This window comes from Plenodomus lingam (assembly GCF_022343315.1).
Source record: "Plenodomus lingam strain CAN1 chromosome Unknown contig_3, whole genome shotgun sequence".
NCBI classification, from domain to species: Eukaryota; Fungi; Ascomycota; class Dothideomycetes; order Pleosporales; family Leptosphaeriaceae; genus Plenodomus; species Plenodomus lingam.
In genome coordinates this window covers 630720-655691 of record NW_027093944.1, presented here as the reverse complement: position 1 = coordinate 655691, position 24972 = coordinate 630720, and the positions used below count along the sequence as shown (strand labels likewise).

Here is a 24972-nt window from a genome sequence, read left to right as displayed (position 1 = left end):
CTGTATCAGGTATGTGCTTTGGCATATTTTGGCAAACATCCTCGCCTCGCCTAGCTCACCATATAGATGAGCAGAAGATGAATGACCACGACATGCTTTCACTCTGAAGAGGCTGCAGCCATCTTAGCAACTACGAAGAGCCTAGGCTTGATCGCTGCCAAGGGTTGAAGTTTGAAATAGGTTGGTTGTGCGAAGTGCTTACGATATCTATGTACATACATAGTATGCTCGGTGCCCCCTACCTAGTATTCGTACGATAGTTCCCATAATGCCAAGGCCCGCTTGTATATTTGAAACATACGCGGAGAGGTATATATGCCCGATTTATCTTCCAAAGGGGATAATTATAGATGACTATTTGAACATTACTTCAACATGTCTAGCTGGTATGTTTGAACTGGTCTTCTGTGCTGCCCGTCTTTCAACATCTTAGCTAGATTTCTCTCGGCCTTCATATTCGTACATCTGATAATGTGCTGAGCGCTAGGATTACTGGGGTCCGGAGTCTACCAGGTGGGATCTTAGTTAAGAGTAGAAGTCATGCACCGAGAAGCGCCCGGGGCGTATACTCACTGCATAGGCGCTAGCAGAAGGCAAGACATAATACCGCACGCCATTATATATTATAAATCGTATATGTCTCCCCTAGGGTTTATATCAAGCTCCATCCTGACTCCTCCATCTCTACTGCCAACTCTCAGCGGTTACCGGTACCCGTCTTGCAACGCTACACTTTCAAGTTCACTATGAGGTTCATCTTTCCTGCTTGCCTATTGTTTCTAGCCACCTCGGTCAATGTATGTCGAAATTCCTCTGTTGCAATTTCCAGGCATGCATCCTAACCTGTAATATAGGGACATCTCCGGTGCCAGTGTACGGGCGGTACAGATCAGGATCACAAAATGATGACGGGTTCATGCTGCTTCCGAGTAGCGGCCACGGACGGAAAGGTGCACACGGGGAATTATAAAGATGGCATATGTGTGGATCTTGTACTATGGGATGGCACCACAGTGGACTCCTTGAAACAAGGATGGCAAGATTGCTGCCTGTCCGAACAGAAGAGAGGAGTAACAGTTGAGGGTGGGCAGTGCGAGTAAGGCTTTCGGTTCAGGGTCATCTGTTCGGGTTGGCAATTATGAGCGCTATACAGATGGATGGAGAGCTGGGCTCGTAGCTTATATACTCCAATAAGTAACATTGATTGCATGATTCCCTTTTCTTCCATAAAAAAAGATTAGACTGAACATGAACAAGCTAGTCCTGGGAAACTATATCTCTGCATTGAACGGCCTTGGGGATTGTCTGCAATGAGTCTTCATGATAGAAATGTATAGTACCTGTTGGGAAGTACCGGTTGTACAAGATTCTCGGATATCTTGCTGTTCTCAGTATTATATAAATAGCTGTCTGAAATTGGCCTAGTCAAACTCAATATACGGTGACTCTAGGAACTTGCATTGACGCAAGCTAATATACTCATGCATGTGCCTTGTGCATTTACTGGCATGTAGCCTGACGTGAGATTTTAAAAAATATTCGTATGATATATCTCAGTGCAAAAACATACCTTACCCACCCTCAATGCACTTTTCTCGTACTTACACAGATAGACATGTATAGACATCCCATCTATCCTTCTGTCCTACCAACTTTACTTCTGCTTTGCCACCATGAAGCTTATCCTGACTGCATGCCTTCTCTTTCTTGCCACCTCGGCCTATGTATGTCATATTGCCTTTCGTCTGATTCCATGGCATGCATTCTAACACTTGGACAAAGAGAAATAATAAAGTGAAAATGTGCCGGCGAGATCGAACAAAACAGTTTCTACAGCACGAATAGATGCTGCTGGCAGATGATCAGTTTAGACGGTATGCCGCACAGGGGAGCAATGAAAGATGGCATATGCGTGTATGACGACTTGCAGCCACATCAGACAATGGACATGTTGCATACGGGTTGGGAAACGTGCTGTCCTTATAAGACAGGTAGCGTTGGATCCTGCGAGTAAATTTGCGTCAAAAAATTAGGTTGGGTGGATAGGTGTGAGCATTACGCCGTTGAGCAGATGCCATGACTCGTCGCTACTATTTATAAAATCAATTTAGCTGTATAATTGTTACCTACCCAAGCCTTACAGTAGCCCATGTCAAACAGTGTATTCAACAGTGTATTCAGATGATACAGATGTTGGCCAGCATGCAAAATGACGTGAGATTATACATCAACATAAAGACAGCTTCAAGCATCAAAGATTAAGCCCTCTGTCCTTTGAAATTCGCAGACCCTTTGCAGTCACTGTGAGACTTACCTTCCGTGCCTGACTACTACGTCTTGCCATCTCAGCTCATTTGTATCCTCATATTTTAATTCTGAAGTCCTGTATGCTAACAGTTAGATAGGCACTGACTGCTAAATGCCTTTGTAACGGCCTCGAGCTATTTGCGAATCGTGAACGTTCTGGGAAATGCAGCTTCAACGGGGCAGCGACTGCTGATGGCATTAAGCAACAGGACAAACGGGACACAACGCGTCCTTACTCTTGCCCTATTATCCCGGACTCGCCAACCTTAATTGGAGATATGCAAGTAGCATTCGCTCAGTTTTTGCAAGACTGTCCTTGTGCCCACTTCATTTATTGGTGCAATCTGCTCTGAGCAGGTTGCTACATAGGGTCGTCTATTCGGGTGGGTAGGTATAAGCGCTATGTAGATGGACGGATAGCATGGTTCATTCTAGTATGTGTCCCTATAACACAACACGTTAATCCCGCTTGTTTGGTGTTGGTGTCCTACCAGTACCGGTAGTTACTTAGCAAAACGTTGACATGCCTGACCTCACTACGGTAAAAAATTGTTTACTGTAGAATGGTACGCTAGGGGTTTACTATATAGGTGTAAACTGACCTCGTGTATACCCGTAAATAGGTTTAAAGTGGTGGTTTACTTTTATTAAAGTAGTGGTTTACTTTTATAGTAGGGGTTTAAATTAAGTATAAAAAGTAGTTTTATTTCTATTATACGCGATAATACCTAACTAAGACTAAAAGGGGTAGAGAAACTTAGCTTCACGCTATACGCACATATGACATAATAATGAGTCATGATATTTTAACTAATAGGAGGTGGTAATAATAGAGGTGGTGATAATAGAGGTGGTGATAGAGGTGGTGATAGAGGTGGTAGAGGTGGTGGAGGTGGTGGTAGAGGTGGTAGAGGTGGTGGAGGTGGTGATAGAGGTGGTAGAGGTGGTGGAGGTGGTGATAGAGGTGGTAGAGGTGGTAGAGGTGGTAAAGAAGATTAAAGAAAGGAGGGGTAAAATACTTAGATAGTTAGTAGGAAACTAGTTATTACTACGTAATACTAGTAGATTAATAGAAGTAGAAGTAAAAGTGGAATACATAGTATAGTAAACCCTATTTAGGTTTACTTCTTCTACCTAAACTACTTCTTAGTCTACTTTAGATAAATATGGCTACTGTAAACCGGTTTTGTACCGTAGTGCCTATAACTGTATTCGCATAACCCGCAAACTCCTCTACCAACATACTCTAATGGCGAAATCAAAGTGGTCGTACCGTACCTCATCTTAATACTACAAAAAATATCTAGGCGTTGCTATCCTAGGGTGGGAACCACACAGATTGCAACACTACCTCCATAGTTTGCTCTTGGATCAGCGTTATCGATAACGTTGCCTCACGACTCAAGTCTGTTTCATTGCCGAGGTATCTTGCTCGCAACGACGACTCCTCTACCAGCGCCCATCATGACGCTATACAACCCGCCATGATGCCTCGATAACATCTGTCAACCTCTTAAAATATCTACAATGATCATGAGTTCTTCGGCTGGGCCACCAAAGGCTGTGCTCTTCGACATTGGCGGTGTTGTTGTAAGCAATCCAAGCACTTATTGAGGCCAACGAAGCGGTTACAATCGTTGAAGACATCGAGCTGACACACGTCGCTCCAGGTCATAAGCCCTTTCCAAGCAATTCTCGACTACGAAATTGCCTTGAAAATACCAGTCGGCTACATAAATTACGCGATTCAAGCCGGCCCCCACGACACAGGCGCCTGGCAACTCCTCGAGCGCGGCGAAGTCGAATTAAATGAGACTTGGTTCAGTTCATTCAAGTCACAATTATCACGCCCGGAAATCTGGACTGCTTACCTGGCCAAACTCGCTGGGCAAAAAAGTGTGGGCGGTGTGCAAGCCATTGATGGCGGAAAACCGCAGGTCCCAGACATTGACGCAAAGAAGCTATTCTGGTCCATGATGAAAATCAGTCGTACGCCCGATCCTTACATGTACCCCGCTCTCCGCAAACTCCAAAGGAGTGGGAAATTCGTTCTTGGCGCTTTCAGCAACAATGTCACTTTCCCCCCAGGCATTCGCGACGACACGGGCGCAATCTTCACCAAGGAACTCATTCTCCCGCCCCCGCCTAGTCCTTTCGCAAACGACTCTCCAGATATAACAATGTGCTTTGACATCTTCCTCGGATCAGCTGCGGTGGGGGTCCGGAAGCCGGATCCAGAGGCGTATAAGCTTGCGGTACGGGAGATGGATAAGATTGCGCAGAGGAAAGGAATGGGGAGAGTTACCGAGGGCACGACGTTGTTTCTGGATGATATTGGGATCAATTTGAAGTTTGCGAGACAGACGGGATTGAGAACTATCAAAGTAGATCTAGGGAAGACGAAGGAAGCGGTCAAGCAGCTCGAGGTGCAGACGGGTATGAAGCTTTTGGATGAAGAAGACAAGGCGAGATTGTGACATGGAGAACGAATACCACATTTTCAATTCGACAATGTGATGTCGTCCTAGCTGGTACACTTGAATTCTCTTTCCCTACCAATCAATCCTACCTCACCCCAACTCGCGATACATTCCCCTCTCCCCACTTCCACCAACCCCCTTCCCCCCCATCTCTGTCCCTTGTCCTTCCTCCTCCTAACCTAGCACCACCATTTTTCTCACCATCCTTCCTCCTCCCTCTCCACACCTCCCAGTAAACACCCCAGCGCCGCCACCCGACTCTCCCCCATTTTCTAGCCCAGCTCGAGCGTCCTAACACGACCTTTACCCAGACTGTACAGTGAGGCGGAGAAAGCAGAGCCCGGGGACGGTGCATTGGGATGTGCGTCTAGGATGCATGGGAGGGCGAGGTAAAGGGGTAGGACAGAGCTGTGGGATTCGGGTGTCAGTGTGGGTTGGTGTGGTACGAGGGTGAATGAAGGGGAGAAGGGAAAATGGGAGTCGAGAAAAGTATATTCTTAATCAGACTTGTCATATAAGAAATTTCCGCCTCATCTTCGCCGCGTAGATTGGGTAGGGCGTCTTGTGCGCAGCCCAGGCGTTCAGACAGCTATGGCGTTTGCGCGTCCATTTTTTATTTGTTTTTGCAACATGGCAGTTGATGTTCTATGCAAGTGGATGATGGGCTGCGAAAATGAAGACATATATGAGGAGATCTGGGAGTAGGTATGGGAGTAGGTATGTCCTGTATTCTTTGGAGAAAAGTCTAGTTGTTTGCTTGGTGTGATAGTGAGGCTCTCTGTATCCGATGAGATGCTTTCTTGGAGTTGTAGGGCAAACTTGTGTGACAGTGGCTATCGAATGTGGTAATGCATGTTGTGGTAAATTGCTTTGATGGCGTAGTGAATAGGCTAGAGAGGCGACAATCAGATTGGGGGAAGGGCAGGTGAGTTCATAGCGGTCAACAGAGTATTCTCATGTTCTTGCTAAATATGTACTGCTTTTGCTTGGGAGCCCGCCAGTTCAATGTTCTTGCAGATTTGACCACACGTGATCAGTTTTTGATGCTGATGAATTACTGCATTCTGTAATCTTTGACAGTCATTAACCTATGGTATGGAGACAATATCATCATTACTATCTCTCCTCATGATACACGACACAAGATGAGCTAGTTATCAGTGAAGTTTAGGCCACCTTCATTGTCTTCATGCAACCCAAACGCCAAAACAAGAGTCTAGTGAGAAAGTCAAATCGCAGACTGCATTTTCAATAGGCATGCATTGACTTTCACAGCTTTCGGCCTCTGGACTCGGTTGTTCGCACATCACAGGCGATCAACAACGGCCAGCCCTCGTCGCACAAATGTACAACCTCAACGACCGACATTGGACCAGATCAAAATGCCCGTTTCGCCGTTGAAACATTCCCATGAGACATTACCATGCGCTTGTTCGGTATTACCAAGTTATGCCACGAACATGGCCGAGCCCAAGCTGCCCAACAGAACCAGCATAGGTGCACACTTGAGCATGTTGTTACACTTTGTTTTCCAGAAGCCTGAAGATTCCGTAGGTATATCCATGTTTCACGGCGCTTTGTCCTCGGAAAAGACGCGATTGAGAGACCAGGTCATGGGCCTTTGCCAACCGCCAATTCCGAAACTCGCTACAAGCTTAGCCCATCTTCCCCGTAATCAGGCCATCCCCGCGACAATCACAAACGGGTAGGAAATCACTGGGACCGGGGGGGTGTGGACGCCTGGACGATTGCAATTTACGGTGCACATACCTACACATAAGCATTTTACGAGTCGTCGGTCCCCAGATTGCGCTTGTTTCATATCCGACATGTCAACCGTCCCTCCGAGATTACCGTGGGTGGAATGGAGATTGCAAACGGAGGCCCTGGGTCCAGCCAGTCTTGTCGAGAACCATGCATGGGGGATGATGGGAGGTGGGATATGAAACATGAAACGAAAATTACCTTGATCTGAACCGGGCGACACACGCAGCAGAGCTCGAAGATCATGCCGAGCCGGAAATGAGATGAGTTCGTGCTGGAGGATGCTGCATGCATCAGGGTCCAACGCCAACGCCTCTTCCCATGATCGCCAGGGTCCCTTGGAAACTTGTGGTCGGGGCGTGCATTCAAGGCGGTGAGTTCTGTTGAGGCTCTGTCGAGTCGCAGAATCAGGCCACGGAGGAGATGGGATGGGATGTGGATGGGGGGCAGAGGGTGGGGTTGGGGGGGGATAAAAGTGGCTAAATGCACCGAAGCAAGTACCGGTACAGTGAGGGGGACGTAGGGAGAAAAAACTTGGCGTGGGATTGCGGCTTCTGGTTGCCGCTCCCCGTGAGTCTTACAATTTGTGTGCATGTGTGAGTGCCTCGGTCCGGCTTGGCTGATTGCGGGTTGGGGATAAGACGGTATCACACTGTTGCTGTTCATTGGCGACGGGCATTAGTATTGTACCGTAATTTCGTATTCGATCATCGGGAGCACGTTGCTCTCCTGGGCCGACACAAGTGAAAAGAATTTTTTGCGAAACAATGTGGCGATCGGAATCGTGATGAACTCATGTGCAGAACTGTGTACTAGTACTCGATCTAATGACGATCTAATCTGACGAGCAAAATGTGAATATGGGCACATTGAGTTGGGAGGGAGAGAGGCAGAGAGAGAGAGAGTAGAAGTTTAAAATCGTATTCCAATCTATATAATCTATAGATCCATAGCATGTGGTGGTGCGGTTGAAACGCAACTGGTATCAAAGACAAAGTACCTCGAGCAGGTCTCCATCGATCTGCCAGGACCGATGTAGGTAGAAGGGCGAATGTCGCCAATGTTTGGAAGGGAAAAAGGAAACCCATGATTACGCCGGCTGCTATGCAAAAAGAAAGGAGGGATTATTTTGAGGCGATGCTAGCATCTATTCCTCAATCACACCTGTCGCAATCATGCTCTCTTTCAGAGCCTTCTTGTATTCGCGCTCCATGCCGTGCTTGACAGCATCGAGCACAGTCTCGACAATGGCCTTGGGCTGGAAGCGTGGCGTCGTGCCTGGCTGGAACACACCAGTCTGCACAAGTATGGAGTACCAGTTGGCTTCGTCAGTGTGCTCATTGTACTCGTTCGTTCCACGGATATCTGACTCGGGTGTGTCACCGACAAAGTAGACAGTGGAGGGTGGCGAGTCAATGCCGTGGCTCTCTTTGCGCCACTCCTGGAGGAGACGGGTAGCGAACTCAAAGGTACCGATCTGCGGCTTTCCAAATGCGGTTGTCTTGAGGTCCTTTCCAGTGACAGCCTTGTACATGGCTTCCAGTGAGACGCGAAGGGCACCCATGCCAATACGGGTGAGATCGTGAGATGCGCTCCAGACGACATCGTTGTGTGAGAAGAAGACTGGTGGACCCTCGTCAAAGTTCTCAGAGCGTGTTCCTAGACGGCCGTTCTTCGACATCAGAAGATCAAGAATGATTTGTTGGTCAGAGGCCCAGTCGCGGGAGTCGGCGAAAACGAAAATGGCTTCAATCTCGACCTCTGCAAAGTTGCGTGCTCGTGAGTTCCTGTATTCCTCCTCTGTCAATTTGCGGAATGGTGTTGTGTCCTGGTTGTCTTTAATGATATCTCCTGGGGTGACACTAATTGCATGTTAGATGACCAGTATAGTAACGAATCATCGAGTGGGCAAACTTACACATCCTTGAAGCCGTATCCTTCGGCCACGATGCGGCACTTCTCCCCTTCACCACCGACAACGAGAACAGTGTTATATTTCTCGGCCATCTCCCTCATGGGAGTGTGACCACAGATGAACTGTCCTGGTGATACTTCCATTTGAAGTTGTTGGCTGAGCTGCACACAGCGCTCTGCCTCCGTCTTACCACCGCCATTGGTGACAAAAATATAGGGCACTTTGATGCCGTACTCGTTCTCGCCGTTGAGCATCTTCATTGCTTCGATTGCCTCGGGGATAGGCCGACCTCCACGAATGAGAACACCATCAATATCAAACGCGTAGGCATACTTGTCGGTGACAGATGTGGCTGGGGGCGTGGATCCAGGCGAGGAGGGAGTGGCGGTAGATTCAAGGTTGTATCGCGCAGTCTCAAATCCTGTGGCGACTTCCGATGCGCTTGATGGGGCCATCAGGTGTTGTGGGGGAGCGACGACAGTGGGACCCATTTGGAGCTTCTCATGGGTTGCCTCCATCGACGACAGTCGCCGCGTACGGCCAGCCGTAGGTGGGACTATCAGAGACGGTGCAGACATGGCTGTGGCGTAGAGGAGGATGTTGATTGGAATTTCTTTCCTGAAGATGTTCTCAAGATGGCAAAGTTAGGATGTTGATGAGGCTGATGCTGTGAGTTGATGTATTAACCAGGGAAATGATCCGCCTTATATGCTGCTCGAAAGGGTCTTCAGGGATTCTCCAGAACCTCTTCGATGGGCGGAGAGAATAGTGGATCCGTGGGATTGTGAATTTGTGGATACTGTGGAGGTGGGTACGATATACTTGCTCTCTGATTGCAGAAGTGTTCACTTATATGCGCAACTTGAACCGTAAGAGAAAAAAATGCTACAGGTACATTACTCATGAGATGCCCTCTGCATACTGTGGCCTTGAAATCCCTTGCAAGAGGTCGATTTGCAGGCTACTGAGCCTTACGCTTATCGAGAACCAAACTTGTTGGCCGGACCAAATGTGGAACCACAACGTCATCCTTGTTGGATGACTAGTATGTTTGAACTCATAGATAGTACATAGCTAGCAAAATAGAAGGGGCTGTTGTGTTTTGACATGTGGTAGAGCATTGTGGCCTGCATCTTAACGCTCATTTGATAGTAGTTCCCGGTAGTGTTGCAGCAGAAGTGGGTATGCATCTAGTAAGATTGCCGTGATGGACTGCATTCGCCCCGAAGCGAGTGCGATTTGTTGCACGCTGTGTGCCTAACGGCCGCGCTCTACGGTCGTCGTTGTCGCAGAGTTTTGAGAATTCATGTGCCATGACGCCATTCATGATTAGCGTACGTCTTGTTTCGGCATTGCTTTATGCCAGGGACACTACAGCCAAGCTGTACCGTACGGCTGAGCCAGTGTGAGCCCTTATGTGATGACGGATCGGCTGCTTTAGTCATGTCGGCGAGATGTAGCCGCACACATTTTCGTGGCCAAGCAAGACCCGGCCGACTCCGAAGAGAACTAGTTGAGGCTCAACCGTCGTTTAGGTCTTGGTCAACTCGCCAGTTGGTCCCACTCGCTCGTCATTTGGATCACTTGGAGCGTCTTTGCGAGGTTCAGATAGACTCCATGGAAGACTGGTTGGTATGAACATGTGTGTTCAGCCTGTGCCCCTCTGCGTCCCTCTGCGCCCCTCAACTTTCTGCGCCGCCGCAGCATCCTTATCGCACCGTCTCTAACCATGCAACATGGTCGATCCACTCTTGTTTGAGCGACAAACGAGCATGGAAGTTGTAACTACCAACTCCCTTGAAGTGGGTCGGCTACAGACAAACGTATCCACAACGACAGGCTCAATCCGCAGCGCTTGACGTAACTATACATTGGACGGCCGCCTGAACGAGGGCTATGCGAAGTGTTGACAGTACACCAGTGGCTCGGTGATGTGACAAGTGCAGTCACTGCGCGATTTTCTTGAACATGATACGTGTGCCAATGTTGAGGCTATCATCTCGTAGGAGTAGAACTTTAAGGGTTCAGTCGAGACTAACTACTGAACGTATCGCCATATAGTCTACAGAGGGCAGTTATATTTTGAACATCAACCCCGCTGGATGATGAGGATATCTAGATGCAGTCTCTAAGCGAAACATTAGCAAAATGTACCGGTAGTCCTAGGCGACTGCTCCCGTTTTTTTCTTTCTTTGTCCGCTACAGCATTCCGCAGGAGACCAAGGAGAGCCAACCGACATGGGCTACCGGGAGAAAGAGCAGGGAAGCGCGGCAACCTTCGAGGGCAGGCAGTATCAACTATACGACCTCGGAATGAGCAAAGTTAGTGTGTACAGGTGGTCCACAGTCTCAACAGATGCATTATACCCACCTGTGTATCTAGTCCTACCCAGCATAGCACATGAGGGCCAGGGTCCGCTCCCAGTAAAAATCCCACGGTACACAAACACAACGCGAGAAATTTGGTCATCTGTGCGAGAATCAGTCACGTACCATAGCCCACAGTTTACAACGTTCGCCTTCTTCTCAACTTGCGTGACTAGAGGAATCGGCATCTCTTAGGTTACAACGCCAGGCATCCTGTAATGCTAGATTGTCGGTGAGGTCTGGGGGACATCCAGCAACCCACGGGGTACAGACGCGGGGTCTCAACACTCTCCACAGCGGTCCACTGTATATGCGGAGGTAGATTATGAGCCCGCTGATCACAACACGGAGACGGGCCAGTAAGGGCAATGCAGTCGGCAAAGGCGTTCCGGGCCAAAAAGATTCAATCCGACAATAGCTGATGGACGACGAATGTTGTGTAGAGTGGGCAAGGCCAAAGTAAACATTTGAACTGTCTCTGCGATCAATTGGAACCCCCCCTCAAAAAAGCGGTGATAGATGATAGTGGGCCGTCTAGTGTTTCGTCGTCTGCGTGGAAGGCGGTACCGGTCATCGCCCGGCAGTATTGCGATACAAAAAAAGGAAGCCACGAAGAAAGTTTTACGTGGAAGCGCTGCAACCCCTCACCACCATCAATAAGTATACCACACATACACAATTCGGAACATACAACAGAGCAGCCACAAACATGAATTGGACGGGTGGTAGTTTGCAGCGTACAAGGAAAGCCAATGGTGGCATTATCCAGCAACAGAAAGCCTATTTTGCCAGAGCGCGTGCTCACCTCCAAAACGTGACCAACTTGCCAACCACACCCTTCCGACCAAGCTACCTCAATGCCAGTAGAGAGGACGGCTTGCCGGGACAAGAGGCTTCATTGGCCACGCGTTCCCTCCGTCACAAAGGGCAAACTTCCAAGCCCAGGCGGCAAGACTTGCGAGCGCTGTCTAGCGATGGACAACACAAGCATCATCATGGGGGAAGCTCACGAAGAGCCCTGGTCTCTTTTCATACAGGAAATCCAACCAACAGGGCCGTAGAAGTTGCGAAAGGCAATGTCGGCGGTAAGAGTCCAATATGGGTTCTGCGTTCCTTCATTTGTCGCGGTGACTGAGAACATCAACTACTAAACTTGTGACAGGAATGGGGACCATACGGGTAAAGCGAAGCATCACCGAAGCAGACACCGAGGTTCAGCTACTTGAAGCAAACAAAAAGCGACTGCTGAAACGACCGGACTGGATCGGCGTCAACCCCTCCAAGCCAGTGAGCCTACCACTTGTGCCGTCCAGAGACAAACCTGGGATCGGCAAGCGCCGAAGGACCGAAATAAAGCCCGGCGCAACAGTTGGACATGGAATGACGACCAACCTCACAGACAGACTGATACAGCATGATATGCTAAGAGAAGGACTCCGGAGTGGAGTCCGGCGTAATGATCGTGATCACATGCGGATCCGAATAGGAACAGATGCATTGACGAGCGCTTACTCCACGCAGCGGCACGGATGCGGAGAGTCGCAGGATTCCTCTGATCCTATGCTTTTTGAGCAAGAATACGCTCCGAATGCAGGGACAGGTGAACCCTTGGATGAACCCTTGAAAGCTGTACGACCTGTCAATCATTGGTCTAATGCAGCATCGAGTACGTTTCAACAGGAACCTGCTGCTCCACACGGGATATCACTCACCGATAATCACAATCACCGACATTTTGAGCAGGTTCCCAACGTGGTCAGGTCTCGGTTTCTAGGAGATCCTGACCAAAGTGACTCGCAAGGTGAAGGATTCAACACGCAGGTCAACCATGTGTATACTATTCCGAGACGCATTCAATCGGATGCAAGTCATGCTCCTCGGTATCGCGTGACACAGCGTACTGGAGGTGCTCAGCAACCTTTCCTTGCCATATTCGATGACCCAGATTCTTCGGAGGACGAGGACGGTCACAAGGGTAATGGAGAGAATCCCGTTAGGAACAGTACCAGGGAGCAACTGCAGATGGACGAACAACTATTCGCCAATGCAGCTCGACCACAAAGGATACAGCGTGCTGATGGGGAGGGTGGTTGTCCCAATTTGAAGAGATCATCTGCTGTGCGTACTATTGTCGATGCAAAGGCATGGGAATCCTTCCTCGCAATTGCCAGCGACGACTCCAGCCACTCGACCGCCACCATGGAGTCTAGAAGCAGCAACTTGCATCTCTACCCTACATCGCCAAACAATAATAAAGCTACTGCGACCTGGTCACAACTTGCGACGCAGGGTAGCCAAGCTCAAATCGGTACCTCTGCCATGTCTGCCTCTTTGCCTTCTATGAGGCGGGGTATTGGAAGACGTGCACTGATTGATGCGACTATTCCAGACCGCAATAGGGTTGATGTTCTAGAGCGGGAGCCATCTCAAAATATCGAGGAGGACGAGGACGAAAGACTTTGGCAAGCTTTCGTATTCGGGAGCGACGACACTTGTTCATCATCGCGGTCGTTGCATGTACCAGGCTACCGCGGCGCCTTGTCGAACGAGCCTGAAGCAATATCTTGTATATCGCTCTCTGCTGCCGTCAGTTCTATCCCACCTACATCATCCGTCATATCGCCATCTCGCGTTCATAGCATAACAGAGAATCACTTTCGGCCTGCAGGCAATGTTACGCCAGGGTCGGTACGGCGGGAAGAGCGCAGCTCACCGGTCGTTCAAGGAGGATTTGACGACTTAAGCGATGGCGAGCTGAGCAGAGACTTTGTTCAGCGCAGGCTAAGGATGGGAAACAACGCATGTTGCGACACCAGTCTAGACCCAGGGAGAAGGGATAGTGGCACGAGAACGGTTGAGGGCAGGCTGCAGCAGGCCAGAAGCAGCGCAGGTAGACAAGCCTCAGCAGGCAGACTAGATGGTGGACAATATTACTCATCCATGCAAGCAGGGCCTGGTAGCGATAGCTCCTCCGACAACAACCTCCATCTTGTCGATGCCGCGTTGGAGGCGTGAGATGAAAAGGCGTTTCCTTGTAGTAGTACTAGGCCTGGTGTGAATTCTGCCTCCCTACCCCTGGACGCACACAAGGCTGACGGACGACGTGTTCGCTTATCGAATATACTTGCCACAACGACCAAGGACGATTACTTACGAAGGCCTCGGGTTGGCCGAGAAAGAAGAATTTCTTTGGCATTGCCAGCGAATGAAGCGACCCCATCCTGATCCAATTTTTTTTTCCTTTTCGTCGGTGCGACAATGTGTGCATGCGATTGTGGGACATGGCCAGATTTGTGGCAGAGGGACGTTTGCAAGCATGGGCTCAGCTCAGCTCGTATTGTATGCAAAAGAACATTCCACCGCGTTGCCGTACTGTGTGTGTGTTACGGTCTGTAGGCAGTAGACACATCCCTGCATCAGCCACTGGCATTGACCCTTACGGGGGAGGCGGGGGGAGGGGAGGTGGAAGCCGCAAACTGATCGGTCGCAAGGGGTTGGGTGCATAATCTCACCCATTTCCACGCCAGAAGCGCAAGGCGTCCAAAAGAGTCGTATAGTGGATTGCACAATAGGGAGTAGATAGGTACATGCAAGTACCAATGCACACAGTAGGTACACAGTACTTACATGGTATACATTTTTTGACTGATTAAAAAAAAGACCCCCCGCCCCCCCCCCCCCCAGCCGGCAGATTTGGCCATGCATGTTTCATCAGCATCCAGGGCCCTCTCTCTCTCTTTTGTTTCTCTTGTTTCGGTTTCGGGAGACTAGGGTGGGTGCGGTGATGCATGTCATCGATTTGCCATTTTCCCCCATTCAGCTGGACTGGGGGCTTGGGAGACATGCATGACGGGTCAGATGGGCGGTTTGATAGCGTGCGAGGGGCTATTTCCGGAAGTTGGGTGTTGGCTCCTTCCAATGTTCCCACTTGTCGGGCACGTGCTTTGGCCATGTACGGGTACATGGCGGTATGTAACGGTGTTGTACATGTTGGTTATTGTACATACTGTACGGTAGTTGGGCAAACTCCCCCCCCCTGCCGGCGATGGTTTAGCGAGAAGGATGCACCCACGTTTTTGTCTGGGTTGAGTGTGAGATGTTTGTCTGGGTAGATTTACTACTACAGACCTCGGTAGCTGTACATGCTGTGTTTGTGTGTGTATGTACATGCTTTGTTCTGTTGAGCTACATTGAGGCGCTTGGGGGCATCTTCTATCTGGGCAATCACACCGCACCCGTAAGCAGAGTGGTTGATAGTACCACGTGTGTACAGGACATGGCAAGTGATGTCACGAGACATGTAGTCGGGACAAGACAAGACACGACACGCTACCACCGGAGTGTTCGCGCACAACGGAGGACTAAAAAAAAAACGACGATAGTAGGTAGACGTGCATGTACGGAAGATTGAAATGATTGGGTGCAGAGCAACGAGGACCTAGGACCTGGGACTCCCTTTCACACCGCCGTTTACCAGTACATGTGTACGTTTAGCCAGTCGCAGTCTCCGTCCCGAAAGAGTCACAGCACAGCTGAAGGGAAGAGGGCGAAGGAGGGGCAAAGCAAAGGAAATAAAGACCAGAAAGAAGAAAGACGGGCTTTGTGTGACAAGGGGGCAGGGGACAGAAGACAGGGTGCAGGGAACAAGGGGGGCGGGTGCGGTGGTCTGATTTGTGAAGAGGCTCAGGGGGTGCGTCCAATCCTGGCACTCCTGCCTCTGCGTCCTCTTTTCTCGAAGCCAGGGGTGAGGCATGGAATACGGTAAAGGCCATCACGCGACTTGGGTGCCTGGCTATAGGCTACAGTCAGTAGGTACTGTAGGTACTGTACACCTAGGTAGGCGATGTGATGGCCTTGGGTTGCCTTGCATCTTGCTTGCACATCATCCATCCATTTCTTGGAGCAAGCAGCACGAGAGCGCAAAAAAGAAAAAAAAATAGCAGCTCGCAGTGAAAACGTCAAGTACGCTAGGTAGCTAGGTACTCTGCAGTAGGTACTGTAGAGTACACAGTAGGCACAATACAAAGTTCGAAAAAGACCACACTTTCTCAACGGCGGGCGATTGGAATGGGCCCTCATCCCCCCTGACCCTATTGCGCCGTCGCCAGCCGTGGTCCATCCATGATCGTCGTTAAGCGACAGTGTGGCAGCGAGCACAGAGTTACCAGCATGTCGGCTTAGCACTTTGGGTTTCATCATGACGGCGGTCCGGCGCCACGTGTGGGAAAGTGGAGGGCAGGCCTGGGAATCTTTTGCACGCCCTTCTCCAATGACTGTGGTTACAGTACATACTCTACTGTACCCATACCCTACATGGTCTTGTTTGATCTTCGTTTTCCCATCACCGCTACTTTCTGACGCCTATCCCAAGCCATGGTAGATTCCATGGCATGTGCTAGCTATCTACTGTAGCCTCTCTACTGCAGGCTAGCCTCGTCACCTCGTCACCTCGTCACCTGCCAAACCCGCTCGCTCGCTCTCGTATGATCTGATCTCACCGCATCGTCACCGCCCACGACTAGCCACAGCAGTGGCGCCGGCAAAGACGGGATGAGGCCACACCATGGAAACCTTGGACGCGCTCCATGGGCAAAAGGGAAGATGCGAGGCTACCAGTAGACGAGCTTGCACGTTGGGAGCGGCGAGCACGGCATCAGGAACGGGCACCAAGTCTGTTGAGTGGCTGAGGACCACGGCTACCTTACCATGGTAACTTCAGGCGGACCAGCTTAAAAAGCACCGTCTCTCCTGTAACCAACACGCTACGCCGGAAGATACGGCATTGTCGTGTATTTGTTGCCCATTCCCAATAAAAGGCAGAGGAAATGATCGATGCACCGTTATGCAGGCCATGCCCGTTGTTTCGCCTGCTTGCAAATACAATGCTGTGCGCGCGAGGGCAGTGCCTGCACGTCGCCCGCTTGCAGACGAAACAGGGCGGGCAGAGGCCTGATGCTGACTGTCCGGTGTAGAGTAGAGTACGTAGATGCATCATTGCGGTGGTGTAGGTACCGGTACGTGGACTACCTACGTAGACTGGCTCTCCCCCCCGGTACCTACAGAGATCGACTAGGTATGACTGTTACTCGGTACGTGTGTTGTACTTGCAGTGGGTCTGGGGGACATGGGGGGGGGGCAATAAGGATCGACCCATTGAAAGAAACGGGCAGACGTCATGTCACAACGTTTTGTTCCAAGTGGAGCACCACTGCCATTGCCCCGGTTCGCTCCCACCAGCAGTACCAGCAGTCCCAGCTCTCTGCCAGGCCAGGTCACGACCGTCAAGGGGGGCGGGCGCGAGAGCACGAGAAAGAACAGGGAAGAAGGTAGCAGGGGCAGCATGGGGCGCGAATTGGTGTGGAGAATGGGAGAAGTGGGAGAGTGGGAGAGTGGGAGAGTGGGAGAGTGGGAGAGTGGGAGAGTGGGAGAGTGGGAGAGTGGGAGAGTGGGAGAGTGGGAGAGTGGGAGAGTGGGAGAGTGGGAGAAGTGGAGAGTGAGGCGGTCTGTGCCCGACCAGCAGCAGGGGACAGGGGGCAGTAGGCAGGGGAGGGGGCTTTGGGCACAAGGAAAGAAGAAAGGGCTAAGGGAAAGCCTAAAGCTCCAAGGGATCATGGCAGAAGGAGAGAGCGAGAGAGCGAAACAGAGTAATATTAGCAGCGAAATTTTCCCCGCCTTGCCCAATCAAGAGCAGCCACTGCCAAGCGGGGGAGGCCGTTTTCCAGTTACTTGACGTCGTGTACCTGCCCTAAAGCCCGGCCTTGTTCCTTCCCAAGCAAGACCCAAGGCAGGAGCAGGAGAAGCTATTCGTACTTGCCGTTCCAATCCACACACACACACACACAAAAACCACAAGAGAGAGTGAGAGAGAGAGAAAGGGACCACACAACACACCGTACCACAGTTAATACCACGCACACCCACCCACACACCCACACACGCGCGCGCACATACACAGAGACAAGATACAAATACGTCTATACACACACACACACACACGACATACACGCGCAAAGAAGACAACCGTCACGCCATCTCCCTCTTCCTGACCTTCTGCATCTCTTGTGTGTATCTCTTGTACCACGGCCAAGAATACTGACACTTATCATCCCATTGACACCACAAGCACCGCCCACCCAGCTTGCGCATAATCAATCGTCATACACACACAAACACATACACGCACATATACCCAAAGCCCCTCTTCAGCATTGTCGTCACACCTGCGCCGGCCCGTCGCATTGAAGCTGCTGCTGTTCAGCTGCTCCTACTACTGCTGCTGCTACCACCACGACCGCTACCACTATTACCACTGCCACTACCACCAACACCAACACCACTACCGCTGGTACTTGGTACTGCTGCTGATTGCACGCGCGACTGCCTGGGTATCCGCATTCGGCAATCCACCCCCACACGCATTGCTCCGTAACACACACACACCCCTCCCCCTCCCCGCCCCCCCCCCCCCCAAAGAAATCCCAATATCCAACCCTAGTCGCTGCACTCTCCTGCACTCTTGCTGCACCTGCTGCACGTACGACAGCCAGCTGACTGCGCCTGCCTCCACTCGCGCAGCGCGCTTGCTCGTCCCAGCCTTGACCAGCCGGACCACGCACCTTTTGTCAGATATCCAGCATTCCATCATGTGCAAACGCTCCTAGCTCGCGCTCCCTCTTCCAGGACCCCAGCCGGCTCTGTTGATCCTGTCTGCTTTTATTCTCCAGTCGCGCCCCGCCCGTCCTCCCGCTACTCTTGCCAGCCTGCTCTGCTGCCTCACCATGAAGACATATTGACAACGGCTGCAAGTTCGCCTTTTGCAATTCCTCTTCCACCACCATGTCGCTGTTCCAGGACAGCCATGCCCGGCCTCGCCTGCCCTCACCCCAGCCTACCCTCGCCCGCATGTCCACCGCCATCAACATTCCCAATGCGAGGTCCAGTCCAGCCTTGACGGCCTCGTACCTCAATGGCTCCCTCCAATCCACCCCCGAAGGCATTGTCCCCATGTCGGCCTCGCTGCCTGCCATTCCCTCGTACCACCTACCGGAACCCATCTTTCCTCCCCCCTCGCTGGCCGGCCCAACCTCCTCCCCGTCAACCAAGGCAGAGGCTTTGGGAAAGGGCCCAGGTCTGATCCGACGGGTGAGCCGGGGTGCCCAGCGCCTCCGCAGGGGCAATAACACCTCGGCCCAGCGCGACAAGAGTTCGGGACCCGTCATTATGCGCCGACGAAGCGACAGCAGGACTGCCGCCGACGGCGAAAGTGGCCTTTCTGATTTCGATGCCTTTGAGGAGGAGGATGCTGTCGAAGACCCCTACGAGGCTGTCCAGGGCCTGGGAATATCACATACCATGCCCATGATCAGCTCCATACCCGACTCGGCCGTCATTGCCCCGGTTCGCAACTCACGGCTCGAACAGGGCACCGTGTTGAGGAAAGTGACGAAGAAGACGAAGAAGGAGATCAACCTACGGCTGGATCTGGAATCAGCCAAAGTATTCTGGGACCCCTCACGTCCCTCCAAAGCCTTTTACATCGATGATGTCAAGGAAATCCGCTCAGGCCCCGAGGCAAAGCACTACCGTGAAGAATGCGGGCTCTCGGAGGCTTGGGCACCCTACTGGTTTACCATTGTCTATACAGACACGACTCGCTCCAAAGGCCGCCTCAGAACCATGCATTTGATTGCACCCGACGTTGGTGTCCTCAACATGTGGACCAGAACCCTAGACTCGGTCTCACGCAACCGCATCGACATGATGGCCGGCCTGTTGGGTTTTGCCGACAAGAGTGCAAGACTGGTCTGGCAGCGTGCCATGAAGAAGCGGGATGCTGGCGAGGAATCGTTGGATTTCCAGAGCATTGTCGAGCTTTGCCGCAATCTGCACATCAACTGCTCAGAAGCCACGATTCGCTTCTACTTCAATGATGCAGACAAGCCAGCTGCTGGTAAACTAAACCAACCGCAATTTTTGTCCTTTGTGAGACGCCTCAAGGAGCGCACAGATATCAAGGATGAGATTTGGAATCTATACGTCCCAAAACCACAGCAAGAGATGGACCAGGCCACTTTCTTCCGCTTCTTGCAACAAGAGCAGGGGGTCGACGTGAGCTCCAATTTGGACCATTGGGCATCTACATTCGAAAAGTTTGCTCGCGCCACGAGACCTAGAGCCACTCCGACTGAGGAGGGTCAGAGTCAGATTCCGCTCCCAATTACGATGAATTTTCCGGCTTTCCAAACCTACCTCACCTCGGGAGCCAACTCCATACTCAAGCCCGTCGTCTCTCAGCAGAAGCTCGACAGACCACTGAACGAGTACTACATTTCTAGCTCACACAACACCTACCTGCTTGGCCGCCAAGTGGCTGGGGAGTCGAGCACAGAAGCTTACATCAGCGCCCTTCAAAAGGGTTGCCGCTGTCTTGAGATTGACTGCTGGGACGGTGCAGACAACACTCCTGTTGTGATGCATGGCCGAACGCTCACGAAAAGCATCCTGTTTCAAGATACAATCAAGGTCATCAACAAGTATGCCTTCACCGAGTCGCCGTACCCAGTCATCCTCTCCCTGGAGGTCCATTGCTCCGCGGTCCAACAAACGAACATGGTCAAGATCATGCTAGCCGAATTCGGCGACAAATTGGTGCTCCAGCCTCTAGACTCTGCATTGCAAACGCTTCCGACCCCAGAGGAGCTAAAGCACAGGATCCTCATCAAGGTCAAGGCAGCCGCCGGTGAGGAATTGGATACCCGAGCTTTGATGAATGAGCTGTCTACACGCAGAGCTCGTAGTTTCAGTTCGCCGTGGTCTCGTCCTGTCGTGTTGAACGACAGCATCATCCCGAACTCGCCTCTTCTATCAAGCCCACCGTCCATGAGCCCGCCAGAGCGGACAACCTCGTTTTGGGCTTCACCCCGCACCTCGAACCACACACTACCAACTTCTGCCATTGTCAGCTCAGCAGAAGATAGTGACAGTCCTAATGTGACTGCGGCGGAAACAATGGATGATCGGCGAAAGCAGAAGAAAAAGACGAGCAACATCACCCGGGAGCTTGGCAATCTGGGTGTGTACACACGAGGTGTCAAGTTTTCCGACTTTAGCAGCAATGACGCAAACACGTTTAATCACGTCTTCTCCATCAACGAGCGTGCCTTTGAAAAGTTGACCAAGCCTGGTGCGCGCGAGAAGCATTTGCTCGAAGACCACAACATGCGTTGTCTCATGCGCGTGTACCCACATGCGTTCCGCATCAACTCGTCGAATTTTGACCCACTCAAGTTTTGGCGACGCGGTGTCCAGATGGCTGCTCTCAATTGGCAGACGTACGATCTCGGACAGCAGCTGAATGAAGCCATGTTTGCAGGCGGAGACGACCGCACTGGCTATGTGCTCAAGCCTGCTGCCCTTCGGCTCGAGGCGCAAACACCCGCACTTGGTCACAGGAAGGCCCCGAAGAAGCAGGTCAAGTTCACGGTCAAGATCATCTCTGCTCAACAGTTGCCACGCCCTCGCGGGCTCGGTCAAGAAGCCAACATCAATCCCTACGTAGAGTTCGAGATGTACTGCGCCGAAGACATGGGCGCCAACGCCACCGGTTTCGGCGGACAAGATGCTTCTGCACGCAATGGCCACTCTGGCATTGGTAATCCACTCCGAAAGCGAACCCGCATCGTCGAGGGCAATGGCTACAACCCTGTATTCGGCAACGAAATCGACATGACGGTCACCACGAGGTATCCCAGCCTCGTCTTTGTGCGCTGGACCGTGTGGAATTCGCTCGATGCCCGCACCACCAATCATGCACCTCTGGCCACTTTTACCGCAAAGCTCGACAGCGTCCAGCAGGGATTTCGTCATCTACCCCTCTTTGACAGCAATGGCGAGCAGTACCTCTTTTCGACACTATTCTGCAAGATCAAGAAGCAGGACATTGTCGATGCACCCGAAGCAACGTCAACCCGCTCTAGCTCTCGCCGGCCATCCCTCGAAGGTGCCAGCTCGCTCCAGGAATCCATCAATGGCAACAAGTCCAGTCGCAGCTTCGTCAGACGACTTATCAGCAGAGCTCCCAGCGAGCGCAAGAAGCGCATGGATGAACGCATGGGCAGCGACTCTCGCGAGTCAGATCTGGATCACATCAGTCGTGCGAGCACGTTCAGTGATCCTTGAAGCGATGCTGTAGATTGGTCGCATCTTCAACCCCTGGTTTGCAACGACGCACACGAGAACATCGCGTCGTCATGACACATGATTGGACCGCACCTGTATCAGACCACTCTTCGTCTGCACCATGTACTTGCTGCTCATGGCGTTCCTTGGAATTGCGGCTGCTCTGTTGGCTTTTGCATGGAACCAATGCCGCAACAGGAAGCCGCGGTAACTTTATCCCGCACTGCAATATCCGTGCTGCAATGCTCATTTCGAGCCATTCGGAACCTCTCACGCCGAGCTGGCAAAAGCAGTTCTGTCTGGGAAAGCAGATGGCGCACCCCCTGGACCGTTCTGCTTCTCGTATTCGCCACACAATCGCTTCGGCCAAATCAACGTCTCCCCCGAAAAGTTTTTCTCGATCTTGTCGAGCAAGACTCCGATCGCTTCCTCCATGTCCCCTTTTTGTTTTTCTTCTGCATATACCCAATTCATAACCATCTTGGCATTACATGTAGTTACAGGCGTTTGATTCCGGATTTACACGGTAGCTTTGGATGGCTTTGCCGGCGAGCAAGCCTCCAGCCCGACTTGGTGATATCCTATAGACTTGTCTTCTTCACCACCAATGAGCTTCGATGCTCGCACACGACACCCTACTCGCCTTTCACTGTATATACCTTGGCTTTTTCTCTCTTTTTTCCCCTCTTCTTCTCCTGTTTCCTTTGTTCGATGTTTGCGCTTCCTACATGACGACATGAACGACAACAACTTGCATATACTACTACTCGCTGCATATGCTCTGTGAGTATCCTCGCTCGAGTTCTTAGTTTGGGTGGTTATCTGTTGATCTGTTCCCTCTTTTATTTTGCCTCACTTTTACCTTGCCTGTGGGGAAGCGGTGATCCATTTCGCTTCAATGCAGGACATGGGCTTTTCTTTCTTTCTAGGATTGCGGCGATTTGAAGGCTTCTTCTCGATTCGATGGATGTGGTGGGCCGGGCCGGCTTGCAGGAAGGATGTGCATTGGGTTTCAATGCTACCTAACCTTCCTGCATATCCCTGGGCACCTGACATGGCTAGAATTTTGGCTTGAAGAGAAGAGTTTTGTTTGATGTTTGTTGGGATTGTTACAGGGCATTATTGAGCATTGAGCATTGGGCATTGGGCGTCGGGCAACTATAGTAACAACACAACGGGAAAGATACCAGAATAACGCAACATTTAATGTGCGAATATATAGAAATGATACCAACATGCTTCGGTGCATTATTGCATTGTATAGTCATTATTCTTGCAACACGACCTTGCACGCTCCTTTCCAATCAAGGGGCTTTTCCCATCCAATCCTTCTCGTGTTGTCAATCCATCCTCTCCGCTCATAGGTATCCTTAGCAGTCTTAGCACCACACACACAACACACCGCAAATAAGCCAACACCCGCCCCCCACCGATGTACGCCCGACATACCTCCCGCAAGAAGCGCCAAACACGCACACGGAGAGCATAAAGAAAAATCCCCACACGACAATGTCATCAGCCACGCTCACTTGCTCAGAGTCGTCATACAGCTAGGTAGTTAACTACATAGTACATATTCCCTCCCTGACATTCTGCACACCACACCACACCACACCACACCACGCACGCGGAAACGACATGCAACGACATGCAGGCTGGCAGACAGACAGGCTGGCTGGCTTCCCACTGACGTGGCTAGCTCCCGTTCTTGGTGTGAGCTTTTCTTCCCGCGTGTTCATTGTGCGCGCGGGGTGGGAGGGGAGGGAAATGGTTGCAGGGGAGGGGTGGGAGGTTGCAAGGGGGGTGCGGGATTGCGGGATTGGCAGGGGTGGGTTGTGGGGGTTTTGCATGGTGGGTGTGGGGTTGGGGATGGGGATGGGGATTGAGGATGAGGGTTTGGGGATTAGGGATTTGGGTGTTGGTGAGTGGATGTGGGATAGGTGTGTGGTAGTCAGTGTAAAGTGTAGTGTAGTGCAGTGTAGTGTAGTGTAGAAAGGTTTTTCACATGCTGGGTTTGGCGGGTGCGTTCGCATGAGTATGGTGCAAAACCTAGCTGGATGCTGTATCGGTGCTGTAAGGCTGTAGAGTAAGTAGTATTGTGGGGTTTTTCTGGGAGGGCTTGGGGAGTACTGCTGTTGTTGTGGCGACGACGACGATAATGGTGAGGATTATAATAATGATGATGACATCACCCGTCTGCCATGAGCATAGGTATTGTACACAGTACGTACATGCGACATGCTGGCGTTCTGCGCGTATGATACGATTCTTCATACCATAATCTTCAGTTCTAGTACCAAGGGCACCTATCGGTACCACCTGGCCCCGACCTGCTTGAGCCGGCGCAGGCGCTTGGTATAGTGCATATTTACTACCTCCTGCAATGACGTGGATTCCCCCCTCGTACGGACAGGCTCCCAGGCCGTGAATAGAGTATGCTGGGACCGACAATCTAGCTTCTTGCCTTGTATTTGGCAAACAAAGACCCAGATTCAGAAAAGTTTTTTTTTACAAGGCGAGCAGGTCGAGGATCTTCGGTTTCACGAGTAACAGGTCTGTGTATGCTGGTTACGAAATGCCCTAACCTACCGTACCTATGGGAGATGAGCACACTACCATAGGTACATGTGGTACACACGACGACTCGAGTGATAAAAAAAACTAGCATGCAGTCGCATCGCAAGTCCGTAACTGTTCTCCAAGTATCATAATCTCCAAGCATCATCCATGCAAACCCCCCAAATCCATGCAAGTTATAAAAAAAATAACGCATGTGCTTCTGGTGCAAGACGGGCGGGAAACAAAGACGCGGGAGGAACGGGTAACCAATTCTTGAGAGCCAGACCGCCGGTCCCCGCACAAACGTGCAATGATTCATGATCGCCGATGTTGCATTAATCAACCCCCATCACTTCATCTCTCCCCCCAGTATCCACGGCAACCTTTTTGTTTTCCTCTGGT

At 51.2% G+C, this 24972-nt stretch overlaps 9 protein-coding genes across 9 annotated transcripts; 6 read left to right on the top strand and 3 right to left on the bottom strand.

The window, feature by feature from the left end:
• Positions 1–650: 650 nt before the first annotated feature.
• On the top strand, positions 651–2660 carry IAQ61_007594 (uncharacterized protein; the record flags this gene model as incomplete). Its single annotated transcript, XM_003842220.2, has 4 exons — positions 651–797; positions 855–1096; positions 1846–1996; positions 2406–2660. Coding segments are annotated over 4 exons (795 nt in total), but the record flags the coding sequence as incomplete, so codon positions are not given.
• A 1087-nt stretch (positions 2661–3747) lies between these two features.
• Positions 3748–5513, top strand: IAQ61_007593 (uncharacterized protein). The gene is made up of 2 exons (XM_003842222.2): positions 3748–3897; positions 3978–5513. The coding sequence occupies exons 1-2, from the start codon at positions 3835–3837 to the stop codon at positions 4782–4784; spliced, it is 870 nt and encodes a 289-aa protein (XP_003842270.2). The 5' UTR covers positions 3748–3834; the 3' UTR covers positions 4785–5513.
• Positions 5514–6169: 656 nt separating this feature from the next.
• Positions 6170–6496, top strand: IAQ61_007592 (uncharacterized protein; the record flags this gene model as incomplete). The annotated part of the gene is made up of 1 exon (XM_003842224.2): positions 6170–6496. The coding sequence occupies one exon, from the start codon at positions 6170–6172 to the stop codon at positions 6494–6496; it is 327 nt and encodes a 108-aa protein (XP_003842272.2).
• Positions 6497–7698: 1202 nt separating this feature from the next.
• On the bottom strand, positions 7699–9044 carry IAQ61_007591 (uncharacterized protein; the record flags this gene model as incomplete). Its single annotated transcript, XM_003842225.1, has 2 exons — positions 7699–8413; positions 8470–9044. 2 exons carry the CDS (start codon positions 9042–9044, stop codon positions 7699–7701), a joined length of 1290 nt encoding a protein of 429 aa, XP_003842273.1.
• Positions 9045–11542: 2498 nt separating this feature from the next.
• IAQ61_007590 (uncharacterized protein) lies at positions 11543–11968 on the top strand (the record flags this gene model as incomplete). The annotated part of the gene is made up of 1 exon (XM_066097647.1): positions 11543–11968. The coding sequence occupies one exon, from the start codon at positions 11543–11545 to the stop codon at positions 11966–11968; it is 426 nt and encodes a 141-aa protein (XP_065952144.1).
• A 29-nt stretch (positions 11969–11997) lies between these two features.
• On the top strand, positions 11998–13848 carry IAQ61_007589 (uncharacterized protein; the record flags this gene model as incomplete). Its single annotated transcript, XM_003842227.2, has 1 exon — positions 11998–13848. One exon carries the CDS (start codon positions 11998–12000, stop codon positions 13846–13848), a length of 1851 nt encoding a protein of 616 aa, XP_003842275.2.
• A 4821-nt stretch (positions 13849–18669) lies between these two features.
• Positions 18670–22011, top strand: IAQ61_007588 (uncharacterized protein; the record flags this gene model as incomplete). Its single annotated transcript, XM_003842228.2, has 1 exon — positions 18670–22011. The coding sequence occupies one exon, from the start codon at positions 18670–18672 to the stop codon at positions 22009–22011; it is 3342 nt and encodes a 1113-aa protein (XP_003842276.2).
• Positions 22012–22281: 270 nt separating this feature from the next.
• On the bottom strand, positions 22282–22491 carry IAQ61_007587 (uncharacterized protein; the record flags this gene model as incomplete). Its single annotated transcript, XM_066097646.1, has 1 exon — positions 22282–22491. One exon carries the CDS (start codon positions 22489–22491, stop codon positions 22282–22284), a length of 210 nt encoding a protein of 69 aa, XP_065952143.1.
• A 378-nt stretch (positions 22492–22869) lies between these two features.
• IAQ61_007586 (uncharacterized protein) lies at positions 22870–23067 on the bottom strand (the record flags this gene model as incomplete). The annotated part of the gene is made up of 1 exon (XM_003842229.1): positions 22870–23067. One exon carries the CDS (start codon positions 23065–23067, stop codon positions 22870–22872), a length of 198 nt encoding a protein of 65 aa, XP_003842277.1.
• Between the last annotated feature and the right edge of the window lie 1905 nt (positions 23068–24972).